Here is a 17387-nt window from a genome sequence, read left to right as displayed (position 1 = left end):
CAGGCTGACGTTCATTAGCACACAAAAAAAGTTTCAGATAAATATATATGTGTATGTATGTGTGTGTATATATATGTGTATATATATGAATTTATAATCCATATAAAGATATATAAACAAATAGAATATAAACAAATTTTAGCGTTGGGATAGATTTCAAAGCAGCCAACATTTATCAAGTCTCACTTGATAGTCAAGTAGTCAAGCCAGACACAAAACCTACCTCTGGGGAAACTGTAAGGATCCAACTGATTCCATGAACTATGTATGGGAAACCCCTAGGACAGTGCCAAGTACACAGCAGTTGCTCCACATGTTACAGCTATTATTCTTACACATCCAGGTGTGCCAGGCTCCATGTCAAATGCTCCCTCATATTAAACGCTATAAGACTGAACTTTTCAGCACCCCTTTTACAAAGGAAGAAATAGCAGCTCAGAGAGATGGAGTGAGTTACCCAAGCACACACAGTTAGTCAGCCACAAAGCTAGTATGGAAAACACATCTAGTCAAAGTCCACTCAGTAGCAGAGAAATTCCTTGAGATTGGCATTCAACCCATTCACAGGGAGGGAGGCAGGATCAATGGAGTCCTTGGTGGGCTCCAGACAGAGGGCTCTGGCTAAAACAGAGAGAAAGAAATAGAAAGTGTTTAAAACGCAGGAAGAAACACAAAGGGAGTCTGGGGGAATGATGTATCAAGGATGCTGTCAGATGATAACATTTAGTGGAAAAATAAACAGAAAAGCCTAGAACACAGAACAGTGTCAATGTTGTGATAACAACTACCTCAAATTATGTACAAGCAGGAAAGACTGACAGGGATCCTGGGGGAAAAACACTTTAATTTGATGCATTGAGAAGATTGTGGGTACATTTTTATCTTCTATTTTGATTTCTGTTAACATTGATAAATGCTTATGCAAGAGTAATTTTAAATGCTTTCAGAGATAAAGAAGCACAAAGAAAAACAATCAAAGAGTTTGACTACATAAAAATTAGAAACTTCTGTATGTCAAAAAAAGCAACTAAAATGGAAAGACAACAAATGCCAAAGACTTATGATAGGAGAAGGGTTAACAGCAATATATTTACTAACATTAAACACTCCCAAAAATTAAAAAAAAAAAAAAACATTAAAATTGCAAGAGGCAAACAGACAAAATTCTTTACATGCGCATAATTCACACATACAAAAGCACAACTGTTCAAAACACTTAAGGAAACAAAGAACCACATATTAAAACAAGAATAAAATACCATTTCTACTAAGTTACCATTTCTACTAAAACACCATTTTCTACTAAGTTTCAAGTATACTTTAAAATTATAAACCAAAGTAATCTGCTGACACCTGTGTAAAATGGTAGAACACTTCCAGAAAATAATACGGCAATGCACAGCAAAAAGTTTAGAAATGTTCAGACCCTTTGATCTAGTAATCTCACACCTGCAAATCTATCATGAGGAAAAAAGTGAAAATACAGTTTAATGATGTACAAAGATGTTCACCTCAAGGCTTTACTTTTAAGAACAGAAACTTAAGCCAGTCTAGTAGGTCAACAGAGTGGTGGTTACATGAGCAAATGCTATATAAAATGTTAAGTAATAAAAGCAGAAATAAAAATGTACATGCCTCATGACTACAATTCTATGTTAAGAAAAGGTGGGGGGAGGATTCAGCAAAGTTGCAGGGTACAAGTTCAAAAATCAGGTGTGTTTCTATCCACCAGCCATGAACAATCCAAAATAAATTACGAAAATAATTCCTTTACAAGGGCCTCAAAAAGAATCCAGTACTTAGGAATAAATCTAAGAGACAAAAGCCTTGTATGCTAAAAACTACAAAACATTGCTAAAAAAAAAAATTAAAGACGACCTAAACAAAAACATATCCTATGTTCAAGGATTAGAAGATTTAATGCTGTTAAGATGTCAATACTACCCAAAGAGATCTACAGATGCAATGCAATACCTATCAAAATTCCAATAACCTTTACACAGAAATGTTGAAAAGCAGATTCTCAAATTAATGTGGAACTGCAAGGAGACCCAAATAGCCAAAACAATCTTGAAAAAGATAGAACAAAGATAGAAGAGTCATACTTTCTGACTTTGAAACTTACTACAAAGCTATAGTCATCAAAGGAGTGTGGCACTAGCCTAAGGACAGCCAGATAGACCAATGGAATAGAGGAGAAAGCCTAGAAATAAACCCACACATATATGGTCAGTTGATTTTTTACAAAGTTAAAAAGGGAAAAGACAATCTTTTCAACAAATAGTGCTTGGAAAACTGGATATCCACATGCAAAATAACGAAGTTGAACCCTTAACTTACACTGTATACAAAAATTAACTCAAAATGGGTCAAAGACCTAAACTTAAGAGCTAAAGCTACAAAATTCTTAGAAAAAAACACTGGGGAAAAATCTTTATGACACAGGATTTGGCAACAGTTTCATGGATATGACTCCAAAAGCACAGGCAATTAAAAAAATAGATAAATTAGACTTCATCCAAATTAGGAAGTTCCGTGTATCAAAGGACACTATCAATGAAGTAAAAAGACAATCTACAAAATAAGAGAAAATATTTGCAAATCATATCTCTGACAAGGGATTAATGTCCAGAATACATAAATAACTACTACAATTCAACAACAACAACAACAACAGAAAACAACCCAACCTAAAAATGTGCAAAGGACTTGAATAGACATTTCTCAAAAAAAGATACACAAATGGTCATTAAACCATGAAAAGATGCTCAATATCATTAGTCACTAGGGAAATGCAAATGAAAACTATGATGATATACCACTTCATACCTCCTAGGATATACTGAGAGGAACTGAAAGTAGAAGATTGAATAAATATCTATACATCCATGTTCATAGCAGCATTATTCACAATAGCCAGGAAGCAACCCAAGTGTCTACCAACAGAAGAACGGATAAATAAAATGTGGTATATAGACATAATAAAACACTACACAGCCACAAACAGGAGTGAAATTCTGACACATGTTACAGTATAGATGGACCTTAAAAATATTATGCTAAGTGAAATAATCCAGACACAAAAGGCCAAATAGTATATTATTCCACTGATAAAAGGTACCTAGAACAGGCAAATTCACAGAGATGAGAAGCAGAATAGAGGTTCCCGGGGTGGTGGGAAAGGGAGAAAGGGGAGTTATTGCTTAATGGATATAGAGTTTATATTGGGGGTCATGAAAAAGTTTGGGGTATATATAGTGGGGATAGGTACACAGCACTGTGAATGTATTTGATAGCTCTAAATTATACACTTACATGTGGTTAAAATGATAAACATTATGTTATATGTATTTTACCACAATAAAAAAATGCGGAAGAAATGTGGGGGCAATACTACGCATAGTAAAAAAAAAAAAAAAAAAAAAAGAAAGAAAAAGAAAAAACCCCAAAATGCCGGCAACTGCCATTTGAGAAAAGAAATCTTTGGGTGGGCTCTTCTTTCTTTTAACTACTTTTCTCTGTTTTCCAAGTTTTCTTTCAATTACTCTTTGGACAGAAAAAAAATACATTTAATATTTTGAACACTTTTTGGGTTTTGATAGGTACATGGCTCACCAGTCCACATTTTCCCTTTATAGACAGAAAGTTTCTTTACATCTGGGCTGGCATTTATGAAGGGTTTACTTAACAAGGGACCATAAGAAAAGGAAATAGTCACTTAAAATAATTTAAAGTTCTTTGCTTCATGGAGGTAAAAGCTAATGTTCAGTAGGTCACATGCCCACTGATTACAACCCCTCAGGATAACAGTCCTCTCCTTTCCCTACCAGCCTGCTGGTGCTGGATGAGGGCAGGAGGGGCTTCCAAGGACCCTCAGATGGACAATTGCCTCTGGACGTGTGATAAAGTCCATAATTTGACCTTCAACCAATAAACTAAAATAGAAACCGTAATTTACACTAGCAAATGAGAATTTTCCTTAAATTTAATTAATCAAAACTGCTACTATTTATTAACCCTTAAACGTACCCTAAGCCCTTCCCTGAAGGTCCCATTTCTGTAGTAAATGATACTGAGGTTGTATCTGAGTACTGAAGTTGTACTGGGTTTTTATACGGGAGTCCAAAAGACCTGTTCTTCCTTTTCTGACAAGTAAATAAAACGACAGGGAGATCAAATAACTCACTAAAAAGAAGATATAATTTTTTATCTTCCTTTTTACAGTCTCATATCCACTTCCGTTGGGGATAACAAAGTCTGAATTCTTATGCAACACTTATCTAAATGTGTCGATTTTATCGGATTGATGAATTTTGCTAACAAAAGGCAGCGCTAGGAAATCTTTTATGACATATTTGGCCCATTCACAGGACTGGAGCTTTAATTTAAGCAACTTGAGAATTCTGAGGGAGAGCTGCAGGTGTTGGATCTGAAAAAAAAACATCATAAATGGGAAGGCATATCAATCTTTATGACAGGGAAACAAAAACACTCTCTACTTGCTTGCCCTCCACGGGCAGAAGAAGGAGAGGTGGAAGTGGCAGGATATTGTCTCAGGCTGCATAGCAAAGAGGAAGCATCCCTGTCTCCCAGTGACCGCTATTTAGTATTGATCAAAAGGGACTGGCCCAGAGAGGAAGAGAGAAATTGATAAAACAATGAGGTCTGTCAACACTGTGCTCAACAAGGACATTTTCTCATTTTCTTGACCACATCAGAATTAGTCATTCCTGTGGCTGCTTGAGCAACCAGGTGGCTTTCTGTCTCATAGTCCCCCTGTGCCTCCAGCTCCCCTGCCCTTCTTGGTAGCACTGCCAGTTTTCTTCCACACTTACTGTGATCCTGGCCAATTACTTCACCAGGGCTGTGGATTCTCCTGCTAGGGATCTCCCCAAGCTACCTCCTCCCTCCATGCTCTGCCTCAACTCAGAGTAACACCTTCTCTCCCTGGTAAAACCACTACAGTTCAGTAGCCTCTGCTGCCAACACCCCATTCTCCTCTCTGCTGCCTCCTGGATCCTCATCACGCCATCCTTCCACCTGCAGCCAGTGATCTCCTAATGAAAACCTCATCTAGCCACCCCCTGCATAAAATTCCTTAATAACTTCCTACTTTCCACAAGATCAAACTGTAAACTCCTTGGAAGGAGATGCTAAAAAGGTCCTTTGTGATTTGGTGTTCCCTTATCTGGCCACCAGCAGCAACAACCATCTGTCTGTCTATCCACCCAATTTTATAAGGTTCTGTAACAGAAACAACCAGTCATCCACCAAAATTCATCTTCCCCTTTTGACAACCAAGTTGTAGAGAAGCAAATAGCAAGAGAACACAGTCCTAGCCTCTCTTGCACCAAAATATGGCCAATATATGTAGGCAGGACTAAGTTTTCACCAAGACAATCTAAGCAGAATGGATATGAACCCTTCCTGGTGCAGGCCTTGCACACTGGGCACAGAGTCCCTGTGTTCCTTCTCCTTCCTGTGAGCTGTGCCTCATCAAATTCTAGTTTCTTTATGTTCCTGTGGTTTTTGGCCTCTTAAAAACATGTTAGCCTTTACCTGATTTAATGCAGCCCTTATGTGAGTAAATGCCAGGTTGAGATTCCACTTACTAGGACGGGAGGCTGACACCTGCCTGTCCAATTCATGTTTGTGAAATGAACATGGGAGGCCCCAGAAGCCTTCTTATGCAGTGAACATTGCTCTCATGAGCAGACCTACTTCGTGTTCTCTAGGGTCTTCTGCATTTTCTTGGTCATTTTATCAACTGCTGCCTGTCTCTTTCCTTCAGCTAAGAGGTCTATTTTGTTCAGCACCACAACCAGCTTCTGGCAGGCAATCTGGCCGATCACAAGGCATTCCGCTGACTGGGTCTGCATCCCCTTGGTTACATCGATGACCAGCATCATCAGATCAATGATCTGGGCCCCTGGGATAAGAGAAGAGAAAGTTAGAAAGGGAAAAGGGGTGGTGAGCCCCACAGAAAGTTGCCCAATGCCCCAGGTCAAAACCCTGCAGTAAAAGTGAGCAAAGTGGAATAAATGGTGACTACACAGCCCCCAGCTGCAAGCCCTGTGCTAGGCACTTGGACCCGAAGCTTCAGAACTGCCATGACAGATGAGGAAACTGAGGCCCACAAAACACAGAGAACTTGCCCAGGGTCACACTGCTAACATGCAGCAGGGCTGGGTTTAGGTATAGGCTCGTCCAACTCCAAAACCCATGCCTTTCTATTGCACCAGTCCTATCACTTTCATTCCATTTGACAGAGGAAGAAATGTCTCAGCAGGAAAAAAAAAAAAAAGTTTTGTGCTAGGCTTGGCAAATGGTTAAATACTTGCCCTTGCTAAGAAATGAGAGAAGGACTGAGAAAGTAGAGGGGACGGAAGAGGGAGGACTAGGGAGTGGACAGCATCTTTTCCTCACAGTGCTATGGCTCACTCCTGTTCCTTCTGGGGTGTTAGGAGCATCTAAGGTTCTGTGTCATAATCACTAAGTACTGAATATGTGTGTGTGTGTGTGTGTGTGTGTGTGTGTGCGCGCTGCGCGCATGTGTATGTGTGCGCTTATGAGCATCATCCTACTGTACAGCACACCTGAGCTGAACAACAGCAGGTAGACAGACAAGTTACAGAAAGTGAATGAAGGGAAACTGCTATAAATCATGTCAGGAACATAACGTTAGCCAGTGAAGTGACTGTTCCCTTTTTAATGGGATTTGGAGTCATTTCAACAAGAAAGGTGTAACTTCGTACTGCAGGAATATACAAACATTTTCCCTATTAAAATGAAGAATAATTACATTTTGAGTTTATAAGAATGCCCATGAAGCATTTTTCAGGATTGGATTATGGTCATTGGCAATGCAGAGGAGACTGCTCTGTCAGTGATTCTGATGATGCTGATTCTATCCCACTACTGGGGATAGAGGGAAGGCATGGAGGAGGGAGGACCTTTCTTTTTCGGGCACTCTGACTATGCACACTAGGTCAGCTTACTTAATCTCCAGTAAGCTTATGTTTCAGATGAAGAAAGGGAGACTCAGAGACATGGGTCTAGATCATGTGCTCTAGATCACACAGCCAACTAGTATTGAAGTCACTAGAAATCAGGGCTCCTGACGCTACTGCTGAAGAATTCTTCCCACTGTTTCAAGAGGCCTCTTGGTCACCCCTGTCCTGTGATGCTCCTCTGGGCTCCCCCAGGAGAACAGTGTGTCTCTCTGACTTCAGGTAGGCCTAGGTATGCCCCAACCCTCCTGTCTCCCCCTCTGCTTCTCCCTGTCCAGCCTTCTCTCTCATCCTGCCAGCTAGGGCCACAGGGCTAGGCCCAGATGCATGTAGCAGCAGCAGCAGCAGCAGCAGCAGCAGCAGCAGCAGCAGCATCTCCCCTGCCAGGTCACGGGCAGGAGGGCCCAGGTCTCTGCTACAGCCACAGAGAGGATGGACACAGACTCTATCATCTACCATGAACAGGATAGACTATTAAAAACAGACTCGACTCATCTGATAGACTCCCTCTCATAGCGATTGAATTACCAGCTCACCTCTGGACTCCTCTGTTCCAGCTCCAGTTCCCATAGCCCATGGCAGGCTCATGTTGGCTAGTCCCTAATGGGCTGCTGCAGCTCAGATGTGGCCCTCCAAACTCCATCCTCCAAATAGCCTCTCCAAAGGCACTTTCTAAAAATATATAACTGATTCATATACTGCTGGGCAGGAGCAGGGATCGGGGGTTAACTGGTATAACCTCTGCAGAGGCACATAATCTTTGACCCAGCCAAGCTCATGAAACATCCCTGCAGCATGTTTGTTACAGCTAATGTTGGAAACCAAATAAATGTCCATCAGCAGGGGACAGGTTGAAAATAAGTATATAATGCTATAAGGCCATGATAGAATACTATATACAAATTTAAATGAATGAAGAAGCTCTTTATCTACCACTATGGAATGATATCTAAGGCGGAGTGAGTGAGAAAGGCAAGGCACAATGTGCTGAGTGTGATTTGTGTTGAAAAGGGGATAAGGTATATGTGTGTGTGTGTGTGTGTGCGTGTGTGCACGTGTGTGGGTGTCACATATTGAATAAGTATTTGCTTCCATACACATAAAATATTTCTGAGGGAATGCAAAAGAAACTAATGACTTGGTTGTCTGCTGGGAGACAGAAGATGAGTAGGAAGGAAATTATCTATATATTAGTCAGCTCCTTTTCATTTTAAACAGGGTTGTGCAGTATCTGTCCTAAAATAAAATTATAATTTTAAGTGCATAAATAAATAAATAATACAATAAAACACAGACCTGACCATGTCCTTCTCATGCTAAGAGCCCCACTGTCCCCCGGAAAAAAAAAAAGACTCCCCAGTGTGGCTTTGGAGGATCCCTGTTTTTTAATTACCAATTGCTTCCCACTCACCTTGTGCCAAGCACCATGCTATGTGCTCCATAAACCCTTTCCTGGGCTTTTCGCCCTCTCCCCACGGCCCCATGACACTCACGCCTCCCTCACACAAGCTGAGCCCAAGCCTTCCCTACCTGGAAGATACACCCAACTGTCTTCTGGGTCCTAACTGTCAGTAAATCTGGGAACTGGCCACAGGGCTGGGAGACTGGGTCTTGAGGCAGGATGAGATAAAGCCCAGCAGGGAACAAGGAGGGAGGAACACGTTGGGGTCCCAGCCTGTTTTCCAGTCTCCACCTTCATAGCAGAATGGATCCTGCACCGGCCCCACAGGCCTACCTCTCTGGTGGGCGAAGCTGTACCCACAGAACCAAGGCCACTCAGCCTCATGGGTTCCTTAAGGACTTCTCCAGAGTAATTCTGACTATCTAAGTTCCCTCTAGAACTTAAACACCCCCCCACTACCTAGCCCCTACTTTACAGATGAGGAAGTCAAGGCTTTAGGGAAGTCTGTTGACTGCTCATGGTTATACAGCAGGTAGGCGGCAGAGAAGAGACCTGAACCCTGGTGCCCAGGCTCTTAACTCCCACGCCACACAGCCTGCCCTGCTCAGTGGGGACCCAGTCCACAATCTCCCCGCCTCCCCCCATCAGCTCTCCCATTTCCCATCTAAAGATCAAGGTAGGACCCAGGTAGACTCTCGCCCCTTTCCCTGCCTTGCTTTTGCCCCTGCTCCTGTTTTGCCCAGAACACCTGCCCCAGGTTCACTTGCCCCTGATCCTTGATGCCCCACCCAGCTCCATGCTGAGGGTTCATAACCAAGGCCTGGGTTTTCAATCTGTATTCACAGCACAAGACCCAGCTTGGGCACAGCTTAATACATTGTTGCACTAACACAGCAAATGTCCGTATCCGGGCATCTTCCACTTTATTCACCAGGAATCTGTTCCTCTTCTCCAACAGTCGATTTCCTATTGGTATACACAACTATCCAGTAGGGGAATGACTCATGTGCTCCATGCATCAGGCCCTCTTGCTTCTCACGCCTATTGAGATCCTGTGGATGGGAAATGAAACTGATTGACAGACCCAGAAAACTAAGCACAGATAGGACCCAAACACTCAGGAGCCAGTTGGGATTTCATCCGCAGCCTGATCCGGCATCCACAAGCTGTCTTTGTTCCAAAAGGCCAGACTCTTGAGCAGACTCTCTGCAGGGCAGCCAGCACCAGGGACTTCTAAGGAGCCCAGAGGTCAGAGGGACTTGACGGGCCACACTGAGAACCAGAGTAGCACTGGAAACCCGGGGTCATCACCAGGCAACTGCCTGCTGCCTGGCAGCAGCTCTCAGTTACTTTCTTTTCTTCATCAAACTTTTGATCAGACGACAGGAAGTGACACAACTGGCCCGTCTTGCCTTTTTCAAAATCTCTAGTATTTTCACAGAATGAATCAAACAGTGTCCTTCCCAATTCCCATGAACCAGGGTAGGAAATCGCTCTGAGACTGGAGGGACATAGCGAGCGAGTGGGTGGGAAACACAAGACAAAAAAATCGAGGGTTATAAATGATCCTCTATATTTCCCAATCTATCAGAGTTTTTCATCTAGTTGTACTGACTACAGTATCCTTAAAAGATCTGCAGAATAATTATAATAGGGTTAAAGTTTCTCAGTACTTTTAAAAATTATAATTTCCAATTCTGCAAATTGTATATCTTAATCATTTCAAAAATAATGAAAAACTTACAAGGGTCAGCATTTAACAAAGTATAAGTTATCTGTGAGGTGTAATTTTCCTTTTGGGACTGAAGCAATAAAATATGTTCAGAAAAAATATTTCAGCTGGAGAAACTTAACGTTATACTTTGAACATATTTTAGCAACCTCAAAATCAGATTTTTTTAAAAAATCAAAGCTATGGGCATTATAAGAAGGAGAAATAATATTAAATTTAAAATAAATTTAAAAAATTTTTATTTCCAACTTATATTTTAAGTTCAGGGGTACACGTGCAGGATGACCAGGTTTGTTACATAGTTAAATCTGTGCCATTATTTGTTATTTTTTTATTTTTATTTTTATTTTTTTTTTTTTGAGACGGAGTCTCGCTCTGTCGCCCAGGCTGGAGTGCAGTGGCCAGATCTCAGCTCGCTGCAAGCTCCGCCTCCCGGGTTCCCGCCATTCTCCTGCCTCAGCCTCCCGAGTAGCTGGGACTACAGGCGTCCGCCACCACGCCCGGCTAGTTTTTTTTTTGTATTTTTAGTAGAGACGGGGTTTCACCATGTTAGCCAGGATGGTCTCGATCTCCTGACCTCGTGATCCGCCTGTCTCGGCCTCCCAAAGTGCTGGGATTACAGGCTTGAGCCACCGCGCCCGGCCTATTTTTATTTTTTTAATTTTAGAGGCACAGTCTTATTGTTGCCCAGGCTGGAGTACAGTGGTACAATCATAGCTCACTGCAGCCTTGAATTCCTGGGTTCCTCCTGCCCTAGCCTCCCAAGTAGCTGGTACCACAGGTGCATGTCACCATATCCAGCTTACTTTTTAAATTTTTTTGTAGAGGTGGGGTCTTGCTGTGTTGCCCAGGCTGGTCTCGAACTCCTGGCCTCAAGAGATCCTCCCACCTCAGCCTCCCAAAGTGCTACTAGGATTACAGGCGTGAGCCACTGTGCCTGGCCAAAATTTGTTTTCAACTGGTGACTTTTTAAATATTTATTGAACAATATAAATACATTTTATCAACAATATAAAACTGCAGTGGCAATTAATATCCTACTATTATTATGACCATTTGCCAAATACATCAACTCTCTCTGTGCCTTAGCCTCCTCATCTTATATGAGGACGATGATACTGCCTATGTTATTGGATTGTACTGAAGACTCAATGAGATCACATATGTAAAGGGTTTAGAAAAGTGCCTAGACATATGAAATCCTCAATTATATTAGCTGTTACCATAGTTTTTACTTCTACATCTGCTATTATGACATGCACAGTGGTCGTCTACATGTCTTCATCTCCTCTTACCTGCATCTCAACACCAACTCTGCAATATGGGCATTACAAATGGGAAAACAGACTGGGCCTGTAATCCCAGCACTTTGGGAGGCTAAAATAGGCAGATCACTGAAACTCAGGAGTTCAAGACCAGCCTGGGCAACATAGTGAACCCCGTCCCTACAAAAATACAAAAACTGACTTAGCGTGGTGGCACACGTCTGTAATCCCAGCACTTTGGGAGGCTGAGGTGGGTGAATCGCTTGAGCTCAGGAGTTTGAGACCAGCATGGGGCAACATGGAAACCCTGTGTCTACAAAAAAAAAAAAACAAAAATTAGCTGGGCGTGGTGGCACATGCCTGTAATCCCAGCTACTTGGGAGGCTGAGGTAGGATGATCACCTGCACCCAGAGAGGTCAAGGTTGCAGGTCAAGGCCTGATTACAGCACTATACTCCAGCCTGGGTGACAAAGTGAGACCCTGTCCAAAAAAGAGTAAGAGAGAAAGCAAAGGCTCAGAGAGGTGAAGTAACCAAGTCAGGTCAAGGAGCAAGGGTTCAGAGGGATTTGAACTCAGTCTACTGATTTTGCTCTACGACAGTATCCTGAAACTGAGCAGCAAGATCTTATGTCCAGAATAAAACAAATGCTCTCTACAAGCCCCCTGTGAGTGTTCCAGGACAAAATGGGCAGGTTTCAGACATTCCCACCTCAGAACACAGCTCCTCAGACTCCAGGGTGAGAGCCTTATAATCACAAGATGATACCATTATTGCAGCTGTTTTTATTAATTTATTCAGTGTATTGCCTATCTCCTCATTGTATAGGTAAGAAGACTAAGGCTGAGGCAGGTTAAATAACTTGCCCAAAGTCACCCAACTAGGGACAAGAACCCAGGATTGATCAGGCTCCATCCAACACAGGTTGCAGCTGTCCCAACCCTGACTCTCTGCCAAGGGCAGGGGATGGGAGGGCAGCAAGATTTCAGCCACATTGTAGCCCACTTTGCTGAGAGAGCAAGGAGAAAATCAGTTTTAAGGAGAATTAGTTCTCCTCTTTCTTCAATTTTCCTGAAACAGGGTAAGCCTGGACATTACCTCTCAAATTCCCACTGGTACTAGGAAGGTGTGGGACTAACCAGTAGTGTCCAGCCTGTCCTCCTCAGCACAGGCTCAGAGGATTTGGAAATGGAAGGGGTTTAGACTAGAGGGTCATTTTACAGACCAAGGAAATGAGGGCCACAAACAAGAGGAAGTGGGAAGAGCAGGGCTTGGAGGTCCCCAAGCTTAGGTATGTTCAAATCACAACCTTACCAGGAGCTTCAATTTCCTCATCCACTTTGTTCAGGACCTAAACAAAGATGCCTCCTGCAGAAGATTGGGAAAGACTCAGCCCTAAGCACCCTCAGTAAGCAGGAGCTGGTACTAACAGCTGTGAGCACTGAACCTGGGCCCCACTACGCTTGGTCGAACTGTAACAAGGCCTGCTATCCCCACTAGTCCAGGCAGACCCCAGGCAAACACAAGTGGACAAAGCCTGCTGATGGAGTTGGGGAAGGGAAAGGGGAGGAGAGGAGGACGGTGGTCACAACCAGGCCCCCCACAGTGCCTGTGACCTAGCACCCACCTGGGCACAGGGCAGCATGCCACACTCGTGCACTCTCTCTCAGCCTTTCTGCTCAGCCCTCTCCCTGAAGCCAAACATTCATGCTGCCCATGCTGCTAACAACCACCAGGTTACTCCATCAACTGCAGGAGGTGCTAGGCGTCTAACAGGCTGGAGGCTCCTGGCCAGGCCCAGACCCTCCAGTGGGGACTGGGAGGCCAAAGGAGGCCCCAGTCACAGGAGAAGGCTCCAGTGACCCTGGTCCTTGTTATCACCAGATAACCATTTTCATGAACAGTTTCAGACGGAGGGGAGTTTTGTAAAGCTATTCATCCTCTCTGTGCTCCATCTCCACATTTGTAAAACATAAATAATAACTGCATTTCTGTTTTCTACTGACAGTGGTGTCTACCACCCTAGTTGGAAACTCAGGTTCCGGTAGAGGAGACAGCCCAGAGGGAGGGCATGTTTTGATCTGAGGCATGTGATCAAGGAATTCATGGAGAGGGATGCTGCCTGTGGGCAGGAGGAATGGGGCAGCAGCTTGGAAGCTCACCTCAAGTTCTGAGGCAGGTGGGGGCAGAGGGTAAGCATCTCGCCCTGCCAGCTGCACAGCCTCAGGCAAGTACACCTCTCGACCTCTTGGAGCCTGGGATTCCTCCTTTGAAGATGCTGATGCCAGAGATAACACCGTAAGGTGGAGGAGGGCACTTCGCCCAGCACCTGCCACATGCCCCGGACTCACTAAATGTAAGCTGCTGTGAGTATCACGATGCCCAGCACAGCAAGAGCTCAAGAACTGGCCTCCTACTTCCTTTAGGATTCACATATACCCAAAGGCCTTGTGTCCTCCAGAGGAGGAAGAGGAAGAGTATTAACGGTAGCATGGAGCGAATACAAACAGTGCCTCCACCAATTCCTGTGGACCCAGCAGCTGGCCCCTCACGGAGTTTCTTGGTAAGTGCCAGCCAACAGCCTGGAGCACTGTATCCACAACTAGGCAGGACATCCTTATTGTTTGAACTGCCCTGCAAAGGTGGGCTCCTCCACAAACATCCTGGCTAAATCCCACCAGACTTGCAGGGAGACCCCTGAGCAGCAGAAGCTGACCCAGCAAAACTAGACATTGCTGTCCTGGTCCCATGATGCATTAATAGTCAAACCCTGGCTTCTTGGTCTCCAGGTAAAGGATATGCCCTACCAAGTGGACCAGAAGAAGTTTAAGGAACTCCAAGTACCGGAAGTAACAAGTGGGAACAGAGTTGATCCAGCAGGGACGCTGCAGTGTGCTGCCTGACTGACAAGAAACCCAAAAGCAGCAGCCACAATCCAAATAACAGCCATTACACACTTTGGGAGGCCGAGGTGGGCAGACTGCCTGAGCTCAGGGGTTTGAGAACAGCATGGGCTAGCATAGTGAAACCCTGTCTCTACTAAAATACAAAAAATTAGCAGGGTGTGGTGGTACACACGGAGGCTGAGACATGAGAATTACTTGAACCCAGGAGGTGGAGGTTGCAGTGAGCCGAGACTATGCCACTGCACTCTAGCCTGCACAACAGAGCAAGCTCAAAAAAAACACCCAAAAAACCCCGAATAACAGCCACTGTGGATTGACAGCTGAATTGGAGCCAAGGACTTCACATCACTGGCTGCAAACTGACAACTTAAAGGTGCCTGAGGATCTGGAATGGGCATTGTCTAGCCTGTGCAGTGCCTGTTAGAATATGCATGCACTGCCAACATTTACAACTTGAGAAATGTCACATGAAAATCTCCATGAATTAGCAAATGTGGTTAGACCGGGCCTTTGTCTGATGTGGCTGAGGAGCAGCTGTCTCCTGGAGAACAGTCATGCATTCCCAACTTACCCTGGTTCCTGCAATTCCCTGTTGCCTCACACCCCAGCATTTATACTACCAGCCTGGCTCCCAACAGGCACTTGAGCTTGTGACTTCTGTATTAGTTCTAATCCTCGCCACTATCCCTAGAAGAGGAGACCTCCCATTTCCATAAACAGAAATCTGAGGTCTAATTGCCTAACAGTCAACAGCAGAGGCAGCGCTAGAACCAAGGGCTGTTTGACCTCAAAATTTCTGCTTTTTCTATTACCAGCTGCCTCTTGGCCAGAATCATGCATTCCTGAGTGCTCTGGGAACCCTAAGGCATCCCAAAGAGCAGGTGGGCAAGGCCCTGAGGATAGAGAGGAAGGAGAACAAAGTACACAACCTGAGGCATAGTCGTGCAGGAGGGAACCAAAGGAGACATTCATCACCACCTGAAGAAAGGCCAGGGTGAACAATGAGAGCATATCAGCAGTGGAGGAACAGGAGGAACAACAAAGAGAGTCCATGTAAGACATCAAGGCAAAAAATAAACAGCCCTGGACAAGACAGCAGACAAATAGAGGTGCTGGACCCCTGCCAAAAGGAAAGAAAGCCAAAAAAACAAGAAATGTTAGAGACTCGTGGCAAAACACCCACAGAGCTGGGAGAGGGGAGCAGGGCAGGACGCAAGTCCATTTGCTGGCTGCACAATCTTGAGTGAGGAGCTTTCCCTCTCTGAGCCCCAAGGTCCACATCTGGAAACAGGGACAATCACATAATTGTGATAAAGGGACAATAGGTAGTCATCTAGATAAAAATAGAATTGGATGTCTACCATACACATGACACCAGAATAATTTCCAAATGGATCAAAGTTTCAAACGTAAAAACAGAAAACCAAGAAAGTACTGAAAGAAAGGGTGAGAAAAAATTTTTTTATAATCTTAAAAGTAAAAAGATACCTAGGTAAGAAACAAAACCTATAGAACAAACATAGAAGAAAGAGAAAAAGGAAACACTGACAAATTCAACAACATAATAACCAAATATCTCTGTATGGGAAAATATGATAAAGTCCAGTGACAAGGGAGAGAAGCTTAAAATGCATACTACACACAAAGGACTGTTTTCTTTAATATTCAAATTGGAAATATCGAAATTGATTTTTTAAAAAGAGCAACAGTCCGATAAAAAATGTAAATGGTATCAACAGCTAGTTCACACACAGCACTTTTACTGAGCACTCCCTCATGCCAGACATAGAGTCGGTGGCTGGCACATTTGAAAGGCCAGACAGACAACAGTCCCTACCCCTTGCAATTGGGAACTCACAGTCCAGCAGGGTAAAGCAAAAGCAAACATTAAAACACAGTAAGTGAATTTCACAGTAGGGTCAGAGAGGCTATGCATCCTGGGGAGAAAGAGCAGAAGTAGGCTCTGTCTGGGAAGCAGGTGGCCTGCAATTTTAAATCAGGTTGTCAGGTCCTCACTGAGAAGGAGCTATCTGGGCACAGACTCAGAGGAGAAGGAGTTGGTAGGCAACAGAGGGAGGAGCCAGTGCAAAGCCTGCACATGCATTTGAGGAAGAGGAAGGAGATGAAGTCAGAGAAATAAGCAGGGGCATAAAGAAATAAAAATAGCTCAAACTTGATAAGACAACCTACCTCACCAGCAACAAAAAAAATGCAAATTAAAACCACTGTACACTGAAATTCTGTTTTTCACCTACTGGACTGACCAAATAATACTGATGATAATACAAAGAGCTAACATGTGTTGAGTGTTCAGCCTGCCTAGCCCTGACATTCTGGGAGCCTGCTGACACTCTGCGTCACTGCCATCCCCCCACCATTTACAGATGAGGAAATTAAGTCACAGGTTGCAGAACTAGAAAGACAGGGAGCTAGAATTCAAAATCAGGCTATGTGGCTCCTGAACCCAAGTTTTACTTAGGAGGACAAGTCACCTCTAACATTTGATAACACTCTTGGCTGGGCACAGTGGTTCATGCCTATAATCCCAGCAATTTGGGAGGCCAAGGCAGGCGGATCATTTGAAGTTGGGAGTTTGAGGCCAGCCTAGCTCATGTGGTGAAACCCCATCTCTACAAAAAATACAAAAATTAGCCAGATTCGGTGTTGCATGCCTGGTGTTGCTGCGTAATCCCAGCTACTCGGGAGGCTGAGACAGGAGAAACACTTGAACCCAGGAGGCAGAGGTTGCAGTGAGGTGAGATTGTGCCACTGAACTCCAGCCTGGGCGACAGAGTGAGACTCCATCTCAAAACAAACAAATAAACAAACGAACAAACAAACAACACTTTGCTCCTCCACGCAGGGGAGACAGATAATCCTGCCTGTCACTGGGGTGGGGTTGGCGGTGGGAGCAGCACATGCTGGCAAATGGCTGTCAGACACCTCTGGGGACTAGCAGTGACCCACGTGCACATGGGGCACATATGTGGACACTCACTGCCACATGTCTAGAAGAGCAAAAACTCAGAACCAGCCTGAGTGCCTGTTGGAAGGGAAGCAGTTAACTAAACTA

The 17387-nt window shown here is 44.0% G+C and overlaps 1 protein-coding gene across 2 annotated transcripts in view; it reads right to left on the bottom strand.

Annotated features, from left to right (window-relative positions):
* Positions 1-17387, bottom strand: part of EEFSEC (eukaryotic elongation factor, selenocysteine-tRNA specific) — a 256464-nt gene that overhangs the window by 156355 nt on the left and 82722 nt on the right. For both annotated transcript variants that reach the window (XM_030942640.1, XM_030942646.1), the window contains exon 2: positions 5722-5929. In XM_030942640.1, coding sequence (XP_030798500.1) covers positions 5722-5929 — 208 coding nt within the window. The remainder of the gene's footprint in view (positions 1-5721; positions 5930-17387) is intronic.

This window comes from Rhinopithecus roxellana, chromosome 1 (genome assembly GCF_007565055.1).
Source record: "Rhinopithecus roxellana isolate Shanxi Qingling chromosome 1, ASM756505v1, whole genome shotgun sequence".
Lineage (NCBI taxonomy): Eukaryota > Metazoa > Chordata > Mammalia > Primates > Cercopithecidae > Rhinopithecus > Rhinopithecus roxellana.
Note: the sequence above shows the minus strand (reverse complement) of the source record. Positions and strands in the feature narration are given on the sequence as shown.